The sequence below is a fragment of the Geospiza fortis genome, unplaced genomic scaffold (genome assembly GCF_000277835.1).
Source record: "Geospiza fortis unplaced genomic scaffold, GeoFor_1.0 scaffold491, whole genome shotgun sequence".
Lineage (NCBI taxonomy): Eukaryota > Metazoa > Chordata > Aves > Passeriformes > Thraupidae > Geospiza > Geospiza fortis.
Genome location: NW_005054390.1, coordinates 670,847 through 682,032, shown reverse-complemented (window position 1 = coordinate 682,032; position 11,186 = coordinate 670,847). Strand labels below are relative to the sequence as shown.

Genomic DNA, 11,186 nt, shown 5'->3' with positions numbered 1-11,186 from the left:
ATTCCCAAGAAAACAAAATGGTAATCTAAAGCAAGGGCTGTTTTCCTAAATGTCCAAAGAATTGTATTATCCCCAGACTGTAAATCAGAAGACAGTGAGCAGTAACCAAGTAATGCCAGCAATATCATGAGGAAATTAAATGCCCACAATGCTTTTCAAAGAAAATATCAAAAAGCTTAGTATTATTTAATTTCCAAACCATAGTTACCAAGAGTTTTAAATCATCTTTTTCAGGCTTAGCTGAGAGCATCTGGTATTTTAATAATGAAAGTGCCCTGTATATATGGCAATTTGTCTTGTTGCACCTTTTATGAGGATCAAAGTATTGAAAAGATTCTTTAAACTATGGAAAACCAGTTATGTGCAGGAAATTGAGAGCTCAGGTGAAGAAGGAAGAAAAAAAGGTTCAGAAGATGACCTATCAAGAGCTAGCTATGAAATTCATGATGGTCATAGACCTAAAGTGCTTTACCTGAAAGATACATTTAAGTAAATGAAATCTTTGAAAGACACATTTGCCTAAATCTGAGAAGGTAGAAACTTTAATATTTAAATAAATACCTCAATATCTAGTCACATATACATAATCCCGCATTCAATAATTTTTTATGCTATAATAATTTTTTTAACTTCATTACATTTTTTCTGTGTTACAACAATATAGAAGATTGCCATCACACAATAAATACAAAAAAATAATATCCCCTTCAATACATAGAACACAGAACATTTGAGCTGACAATATCTTCACAATAGAGGGAAAAAGTCTTCCCCTGTTCTCTCTAGGTCTTCTCAATTTGTATATCTGTAACAGGAAGAATTATATGAAAAAATTATCAAATTACAAAATTATGAAGGCACAGAACAATTCATAGTTTTGCACCCCTTTCCTAGAGTTTGAAGGTACCAAAAAGTTTCTTTCATTGTCAAACTTAAAGATCTAAAATTAAGTTAAATAAAAGATCGAACAGGAAAATATGATCATGGGAGGAAATAAAAGTGGTAGTTCAAACATACAACAGTATGGGAAGTGCTCTTTAGCAAGTACAGTGAAGCTGCTGTTGCTTAGGTCCCCCTTTCTTTCAAAAGCTTTTAAAATTCTTTCAAATACATTTAGTGCTCCCTCTGTCAGTATTTCCAGTGGCATATCCCCAGACCCTAACTCTTTGGCTTGGAGATCAACACCTGCAGGACCAGCAGGCTTACCTATAAGTTTACTGTAGTAAAGTGTAGCAGGGAGGCATTTGGGATGCAATTAATGCAAGTGCTTTGGAAGTCAGTAAGAAAGTGAAAGAAAAACCTCAATAATTTCACTCTCCTGATCCACACCATAGGATGTTTCACAAATTTGAGATATTTGATTCATATATGTTCTTGCTTTGTTGAGACAGAATTGCACAGCTTGAGACCTGCTCAAGTAGCTGTGACAGGTTCCTGTCCCCTCTCTCATTGCCCGTCACCACCCTTACAGATATGCATGAACAGCTCTTTCTATAGCAAAAGTGCAAGCTGGAAAAACCGACTGGTTTGGGTCTCCACATCACATTTTCCTTTGTATGTCTTTCTATTTTAAAAACCAGTATCATTATCTGATGTAACAAATAGTACACAATGAATTATGATGGTGAGTTTGTAACATACAGAATGGGAGGCTGTATTATCTCTTGAAGGCTCTGTCTGTTGAAACAAGAGGCTAAATAAACCAGTCTTGAAACAATGCTCCAGTGACCAGGATGGTTTATGCTGTGTAAAATTTGCTACTAATCTTTCCTTCATCATTTATACTTACATTTCAGCTCTCTGTCTTCAAAAGAAGCATCTCTGCAGTTGTGTGTATCGTTATCTTTTGCAAGTTCTGTAAGCAAAGGACATATATACACGCAGCAGTGAGCATAGCTTAAACTTTTCCTATAGTGATAGATCTGGGTTAGAATCTGCCAGCTCAGGCCACTCAGGATATAGAGTGACTTGAATGCAGAGCAAAGGATGAGATTAGCACCAAATGCTGTTTCTGTTTGGGCAAGTACTCTCAAGAGAGTTTTTCTTCAGAAAAATGCCAATGGCCAGCATGAACCAATTTTCACACAGCAATTTAATTGGTAGTGGTCTCCAAATACCCATGCCACAAATTAAAAGTAAGTCAGCCAGTAACCATTTTGACAGGCAGCAAAAGGATTTTAATTTCTTCTCTCCTGCTGTAAATATTAAGTCGCTTTTCTTCATTTCCTTCAGTTGCACCTGTCATGGTGGTACTGGCCTTCCACAGAGGTTTGCACACAGTAAATAGCATCAATATCACAACACAGAAAGTAAGCTTCCCTGAGTTTCTCTCAATGGGACCAAATCTCTGTCATGAATGTTGTGACAAAGACCCTCAAACGCATGCTATGATACTGGAAAAAACAGAGGAATGTGCCAACACAGTTCAAATTGCAGCAAAAACTCTGCACATCAGGATGTGATGCCATTCTGAGCTATTATGTTCCAGGGAGCCTGTCCCGTCCTATTGCAGACTTCCCAAAACAGAGTATACTGCTCTGTCCTTTTCTTGTGCATATCAGGAGTGCATCAGATCCTGGAAGAACAACTTTTCTGCAAGTAGAAAAGCCTACTTGAACGCTTTTCATTCCTTTCAAAAGGATGACACAGTCATGAAAAGCCATTCTTCAATTGTAATTTATAGTTGTCATGTAAATGAAATGTAGAAAGCAATATAAAATGGAATTTAAATCTCCATTTGGTTGTCACCATTACAAAGTTAATTCTCAAGCAATTATTTCCACAAGATTCACACTCTGCTGGATTAACTTTGTAGGTACATACTTGCTATTGATGGACTCGCCACAGGTGTTCTGTTGCCCTTATTTGCTCTAGCTGAAACAAAACAAAACAAAAAAATTTAAAAACAACCCAAAATACTTGCCTTAGATCTAATGAGGAGCTTAAACACATTGGTGGGAGGGGCACACATTACATAGTGTAATTATTTGTTCTCAAAACACTAAAGTTCTTCCAGAACTTTAAAATAAATTCTTCAGTACTCCCAATCTGTTGGTTTCCTTCCCAACTTCCTTTTCTTGTTTCTAAGCTGGAACTCCATTGATACTATGCACTAACATCACTGGAAAATACTTGTTCAAATGGTTTCCCATTGCATCTTTTCACCCAGAATTTGAACGTATCAGAAAACAGGGAACAGAAAGGGAATCATCTTCTCAGTGCTTTTTGAGGGGAAAAATGCTCACATTCTGGGAAGATTCTGTTCTGAAACAATCACTTGTCCAGTAACCCAGGACAGCTTAGGATTCAAGATAAAAACTTATTTTTAAGTTTTATAGTGTCTCTTATAGTGTAAACTTATAGCTTAGCTTTTGAATCAACTTGTAGTTTATCAAACACACACACACTCACATGTGTATGTGTGTATGATAGATAGATATGAAAGCTAATGTGATGTGCATTATCACATACACAAACAATAAATATTACTCAGGCAACCTAGGAAATTTCTGACCTTCAATGAAATCCCCAGTGGGATTCTTTTGAGCAGTCAAGAATTTTGCTGTCCCTTCTTCCACTTTCATGTTCTCCTCCTATTCCTATTATGTCCTTAGGACAAGTATATTCTTATACTTGCAGGATTATCTGCAGTCCTCTTGCAGCCTGTTAGAATTACCTGCAAGCCTGTTAAGCTTATGAATACTTCTCTCAGGACTTTTCCATAGCCACCCCCCTCCCCCACCCAACCTATGAAAGAAAAAGAAATTAACAGTACTTCTTTCAGCTTAAGTTACAAGTTTAAAACTTTTTTTTCCTTTATTTTGGCTGCTAGCTATAGTCTTTTCATACTCAGACAACTTACAAATTATTTCTTCAAGTTTTTATTTTGTTAGCTAGCAAGTGAAAACAAATTATTGCCAAATGCTTTAGCTTTTGTACATACTGTGATGCTGAAAATATCCAATATTAATTCAGGAAGTGAACTGAGAAAGCTCAAAACTTAGTAAGGAAATCAATGAAATATTCACTTAAAAAAACAGGTGCTCTCACAGTTCAGTGAAATTCTCTATTTCAGAGAATGCAGAATAAGAACCACTAAAAATCCTCCAGTATCCTGTCTACCACCAGCATTCTGGTCCCCAGTCAAAAGGGAGGACACAGAACAGGAACCTTCAATTTCCAGTAGGTAAAAAGTAAGTGCTTTGATGATGCAATAAGTTAGACACTAATCTTAGTGTTTACATCTTTACCTATAAGAAAGATTAACAGACATGCATGGCTAAGTGGGGTTTGTGAGGGGTTGATAACCTGTTTCCCTCTGGCAACTTTCTAGTATCTACTCAAGTCCAGCAAAGAAAGAGAATTAAATGATATGGTAAAAACCTGTCTCATTCCACTCAGCGAGGATGACTTAACAGAGCAGATTGATAATAACTGAGACACTCTAAAATAAATAATTTGCATACCTTTTCTTATGCAGAGCAGAAACAGAAGCACTGATCCAACAAAAGCAGTTGCAATGAGAGTTGCTCCAACAAAGCGTCTGCTCTCAGTCTGGAGAATGCCATCAGTTGAATCTTCAAGAAAAACAGGTGGAGGATAAGACATTGCATAATTGCATAGGATCCTCTCTTTGCCTTTCATTTTCATTGTATTATTTTTGCTATGAGCAATTAAGACATAATAAAAACTTTATAGATTGTGTCTAAGGTCAGGTGTTAATAACAGAAGTGCACATAGCACTTTTTTCCACATAAGGCGAGGAGAAGATAGAACATATTAATATTTTCCTTTGTTCTCTGCATTCCATGTGATAGTGCTTTTGATCCCATCAGAATTCTGCTTGTCAAAGTGTTACATCTGGCTTAGTTTCCCATCAGGATTACCAGAAAAAGGTCATTGAGAAAGAGGACACAGTTCCTTTCATCTGGTAATGACTGCTCTAAATGGAAAGGGTAAGCGGTCTCCTTGAATCCCACATATTTTGCTTGTTAAAATCAGACTTGCCCATTGAAAGAATTACTTGGTTTTCTCACTCTAAACATGGCTGTTTCAAACCCTGGTCATGTCCAAAAAAGTGTGACTGCACAGGTGTTTTTAAAACTAGATGGTGAATTGAATCAGGGAAATAACCTCACTAAGTAACAGTCTGACAAAGAGAAATACTGTTTTTGAGTTGGATCAGGTCTCCAGTCTGGTTGAAAATATATCAGGCTACAATGCAGAAAAGAATAATCAAAAGCAAATGCAGAAGAGGAGCTGCCCAGTTAAAATGTTTAATTAGGAATTATATTGGTCTTGTCCATTTAGGAGTTTTCCTTCAATTCTGACTTTATGAGGGAAAAAAAATCTGTATACAAGTACTTAAATTGAAATATCCTCAAAGCAAAGGCTGTAGTGGCAGGAAAAGACCATATTGTTCAAGTTTATGTGACAGTAATCATCAACAAACTAGAATAATCTTGGAAGATGGAAGGATTTAATTTCCAGATGCTGAGTTACGTGTCTTCCAAATAATGGACCTTTTAAAACATTCAGACTCAATTTCCAGATACCTGCAGGCCACACAAAATTCCTGTCTTTAAATTCTGACCGTACATGCGTGATGGACATGTTATATGGTGAAAGTATACATTAATAACAAAACTTAATGACACAGGTATTTCTTTCTAGCCTCTTCAAAATTTGGAAAGAGAAACAAATGCCAGCTGATTTGACTGGGACAAAATTACATTAGCCCCTTGAAGTGTATTACCATAAATGAAATTTAGAAGTGTTACCTGCTATGCGTAAAATGGCAGTTGTATTTTCTTGCAGCTCTTTATTCCAGAATATACAGTAAAAAATCTCATCAATTCCACTTTTGATTGTGAGGGTACTTGTCATACGGTACAACTGGTCACTGGCAGTTTCAAATTTTGTGTTTGCCTTATAAGTCAAATCTTCGTAGTTTCTATTTTGCCATATCACTTCAGCTTCTGGGTATCCTTCTGACTGACACGTCAACTTCCATTCATTGTGTCCTGTGCTCACCACTCCTTGGTTTATAATTCTGTAAGGAGCTAAACAATCGGAAATAAAAAATCATTACCAATAGGAAGCTAGAAGAACAGCCTGTATTAAATGAAAGATACCTTTTCTTTTTCCTCAGCCCCCAGGGTCAAGTTTCAGCTTGGATTTTGACAGGAAAGGTAAGTAACACTATTGAGTCTGTAACTGGAGGTACAGGGTTTATTACAATTTTGATGTGGTTTAGAAAGCTCACTAGGCTTTATGGTCTTTGTACTCTACATATGATTTTGCAACCTGATTCCTTACATGTCATGGCAGATTTAAAGGACAGAACATGGATTCAACCTAAGCAGAAGTGCCAAGTTACACAGCTGTGCAAGCACCATTGGACAGCTCTTGTCTCCAATGAGGTTTATTTAACTGCTAATCCAGATACATCTTACTTCAGGGTCTCCTCTGAAATCTTTTAAGAGTATCAGAGTATTGAACCTCTGGTAGTAGCACACGCACCCTTAACTTTCAGGTGGATTGTCTTGTAGTCAGCTCCCCCATAGACAACAACACAGCGGTAAACCCCTGCATCTCTGAGCTTCACATCAGTGATCTGAAGGAGAGACTGTCCCAAGTTCAGATTCTCTTTCAACAATTTTATTCTTCCCCTAAAGTCAATGTGCTGATTTTTGAGGTCTTCCTCTCCTTTGCGAAGCACATAAACCTGCTTCGACTCATCTTTCTTATCCCAGCTGACACTTAAATCTCTAAACTCTAATTTCCCATTCACTGGAAATGTGCATTCCATGGTCACATTGTTCCCACGTTCCACAATGCAGAGTGACTGAGGAGCTTCAACTGTGAATAAAGCTGAAAAACAAAATTTGGAAGAAATCTTAGTTTTTAAATAATACACCTAATCTTTAAAGTCATGTCTTACCATATCCATAGGAAATTTTAAGGACCAAAATATCCGCTCTGTTCTGAAAAGTTAAACATTTTGGTATGTAGTTGTCCAAGTGTGTGATAAAACACAAGACCTCTGCTGTATACACACACAATGGGCACTCATATCTGCAGACACCTGCTTTGTCCACACACAAAGTGTGATGCTGTACTAAAAACAGCGAACTGTATATGCACAGCCCCCAGGTGTTGCTTTGAGAAAACACTGCCGTGGTAACAGGCAAGTGTTAGTAATGGGAATGTTCTGTTTATATAAATGCCAATTGTTTTTTACCCACAATGTTAAAGAATACACAACATTTCCCAGGTTTGATAGAGCCTAGAAAACCTTTGGTGTAATGCTAATGGTACCTTGTTTGAAATGGTGCCTCTGCTGGAACACTGACAGGGATTTTAACCTGGCCCCATACCAAAATACATGCCTCTAGTTTAATGTAAAGCTATGCTTAGACCTTTTCACTTAAAACATTAAGGGAAAAACCTCGAATGCTAGCAGCTGGAGGAAAACTAGAGAAATTAACATTTCTGCGCTTATACATGGAAAGAAAACACACTAAAATAGTTCTACTGCTTTTTACGGCTTCTTACCATTTAGGAAATGCCAGTAGAATAAAAATACATACAAAAACAAAGGCCTTCCCATGATGCAGATGGAACCTAAACCAATAAAAAAACAGACAAATAGAAATAAATACTCATTTTCTGAGTTGCACTGTCAAATACACTTCATAGCAATCCACACAAAGAACTGGACAGGAGACACTGAATCCTGTCCTATTTAAAAACAGGATGAAACTGCACCCACTAGATAATCAGGCAGAAATCTTCCTGCATGGGTGGGTCCAGGAAAACATATTGCTTTATTTGCTTTAAATATCTGTTCTTGACAGATGGCTAAATAAATCCTTTATCATTATCTGTTGATAAGTGAATAAGTATTCACAAATACCCAGTTGTACCCCTAACTATAGCAGGGAATGTTGCTCCCATTAGGAGAATGAAAGAATTTTCTATACTGTCAGTGCAGGAAATAGAACTTGGTTCTTTCCCACCTGTTCATTTTATTTTAACATACTGTGAATACACCCTGCTTTTTTACCCTGGTCCCACAGTACATACCAGAAGGCTCACAAAGTTACATATATTGTGAAAACAATTCACGCAGTATTCATTTCATAACATGTATTTATGCAATAACAACTATGAATCAATTGTTCACACAGTAGTGCCTTTGTAAAACAGTGACAAAGCCAGTCAATCTACAAGCAGAATCTATTGCCTTGAATTTCTGCTGCTTTACATCTGAATACAAAAGTCATTTCACTTTTCTGTCAGAAGTTTTTCCCCTCTTTACTGACATAGGCTTTACAGTCCTACACAACATTTTAACATTTTAAAATGCTTATTAATATCAACTCATACATTTAATCTTCACACACCCACTGCTTTTTGTAAGTCTGTATTTTCAGTAATAAATACAGAAAATGGTAACTTTTTTTTCTAAATAAAGTTCTAATTTTGGATCCACAAAATAAGGAAGGATTGCCTTTAGCTGTTTTCTAGTGGTAGTTTCAGAATCTGTATAAGAAATTAGACAACTGTAACGCTCATGACACTTCCTAACTGATGAAATTCTATCTTGACTGCCATTCTTCACAATTTTTATGTTTCATCCTTCCTTCTCTGATTGTCAACTTCAAGATGACAGTGAAAAAACAATTTTGTCTTGAATTCATAAGACACATGTGCCCTTACAGTGCTGTGGCTTAAGGGAACTAGACTCCTTCTAACAATTTGATTCAAAGTACTTCTTTTCCTTAGACTGCTGCTGCCTTATCCCAACAGCTGATTTGCAGCAAGCAATGCATATGGAGCTGAGAAAGGAAGGCAAGCCATTACATTGCTAACAATGTAAGCATAGTCTGAAAACAGGCACAGGAAAAATACAAATAAGACTGTCAGGGTGCAAGATCTGATTAATTGATAAATCCTAGGCTTCAAAAAGTGGTTAGGTACCAGACTTACTCCTTAGCCACAAGTGATGTCCTTGAAAGCACTAGAAAATTGCAGCCCAATCCTGTGGGTCCCCAAGAGCTTCTCTGAACATGTATGCATCAGGATGCCTCCATCATGATTCCCCTGCTAGAGTAACAAGCACTCCGGACCACCAACTAAGCTCCAACGTAAAGCTTCTCAAACAAGACAGAGGTATACCCATCACACAAATGTACCATAATCACCCTTATTCTGGAGACAAGCCTACCACTGAGACTGACTGGGTATTGTGCACTCCCCCTATCAGAATGACCAGAGTTGCAGCACACTCAGACTCGAAATACTTTCCATTTTTTTTTTATTTTAAAGTAGAGGCTGTAGACCGCTCGTAACAAAGCAGACTGCTTGAACTAGTACACTGCTTGGAACAAACAGTATGTGCTCTACAGTCAGGATACTGAAAGATACCCATACTCCTGCCTGCAACCCCCATCCACCTTTTTGACAGGAAAACTGAGTATTGGCATGATCTCCAGGAGGGGTGCTCTGATTAACTCCTGGAAGACAAGACAACAAGTTAGCTTTTATAGTCCCAAGACCCATGTTTATGACCTGCAATTGCTAACACTTATTAGCATGCTTTCTCCCACAGTAGAGGAAAACAAGCTTTACAATACACAAAAGAAGTATGACTATTACTTACAAATTTCCTCAAGACTGAGAAAGTTTGCTGCTGTATTCAATTTTTCACTTTCAGAGGGAAAAAAATGTAGGTCCATGTCAAATTCAGGTGCACATGCAAAAAGAAAACCACTGCAATAACCATTATAGAACCTTCTCCTGTTTTACCCTGAGCAGAACAATCCTCTGGATCAGTTTGAGACCTTGACATCAATCAAAGTCCTTTACTAAAGCTTGCTATTTTTCTTACAGTACATACCACAATGCCCTTTCTGTCCTCCTGCCAGCTTCCAACATCTGTAGCAAATAGTTTTTTAAAAGCAAAGTATATTCTAAACTGTACAAGTTGCTCCTCAGTACTGCTGCTGCACGTTTCTGCAGCAGAATCAAATGAAAAAGACAGGGAAAAACAGAACTATTTGTCAAAAGACTTCATGTGACAACTTAAATGTTGATGTAAGTACACCTACTTCTTTAGGAAACTTCCCCATTATTGGAAACTTCCCCAGCAGGGAAAATTCTGTATTGCTAACAGTGGTTCACTGTAACCAAACACACAAATGCTGCAAAAATTTGAACATAAAATGCCATTGGCATTTTAAGAAACACACAATCTAATCAAAGCTATGTGTGAGCATCAGTCCTTGGAACACCAACTGGAGGTGGTCATCCATCTACTCAAACTCAGGGTCCCTAGATTATTAATCTCAAGCCATGCCAAAAAGCTGCTAACAACAGCTAGAACTTTCTACACAATTTTCTCATGTCCATAAAGGTCATAGGAATAGAAACAATGTAAGAATAACAGGAAAAGCATTTCCTACCCTCCTTTTGTAAAGACAGATATTCTTTTCCCAAGATTTGGACACAGTGAAGGCCACTTGCCTTGCTACTGTGTAGTGAAAAAAGAGTTCTTAATCCTATGTACTATTTTAGCAAAAAATAGAGAGTACTGTCTTTTTCATTTTCTCGATTCTAGAAGTCCTTTAAGAATACAGAACCTCCCTCCCCCCTCAAGCACTAGAAGCAAAAGAATGAACTCACAATAACTTGTAGACTGTAGAGGGAGAACCGAGTCAACAGCACAAAATACAACTCTAAACATATGTTTCAGTATAAATTCATTCTCTTAAGTTGCCTTCACATACATCAGAAAAAGCTTGAAATTCTCAGAGTTAAAGTACTGTAAAATGAACGCTCTAAAAAGTTACACTGTTTTCTTCTTTCCACTTGACAGCCTGCTCACAGTATCTGTCATGGAAGAAAAACCACGTAATATACAAAACTGAAAAGGTTGATGTTTTTACTTGATGTGTGAGATGAATGTGGAAACCGTGGTATATAAAATAGCTGAATGTAACATTTAGGTTGTAACAACCTGAAACTACCTTAGGAGATTGAGGGGGTGGATATTCGCAGTAGGTGAGACCGATAAATGTTAATTTCCACTGTTTTTTTTGCTGCTCTTAAAAATAGGCTAAATTATATTGTCTCAGTAAAGAAAAAAAAAAGTGCAACAGAAAGAAACTGAAACACATCTA

The 11,186-nt window shown here is 37.2% G+C and overlaps 1 protein-coding gene across 1 annotated transcript; it reads right to left on the bottom strand.

The window, feature by feature from the left end:
* Positions 1 to 582: 582 nt before the first annotated feature.
* On the bottom strand, positions 583 to 10,870 carry LOC102040903 (programmed cell death 1 ligand 1). The gene is made up of 9 exons (XM_014308884.2): positions 10,690 to 10,870; positions 9,668 to 9,714; positions 7,558 to 7,626; positions 6,523 to 6,873; positions 5,781 to 6,062; positions 4,467 to 4,577; positions 2,824 to 2,874; positions 1,790 to 1,855; positions 583 to 805 (listed from the first exon to the last, which is right to left on the bottom strand). The coding sequence occupies exons 3-9, from the start codon at positions 7,610 to 7,612 to the stop codon at positions 783 to 785; spliced, it is 939 nt and encodes a 312-aa protein (XP_014164359.2). The 5' UTR covers positions 7,613 to 7,626; positions 9,668 to 9,714; positions 10,690 to 10,870; the 3' UTR covers positions 583 to 782.
* Between the last annotated feature and the right edge of the window lie 316 nt (positions 10,871 to 11,186).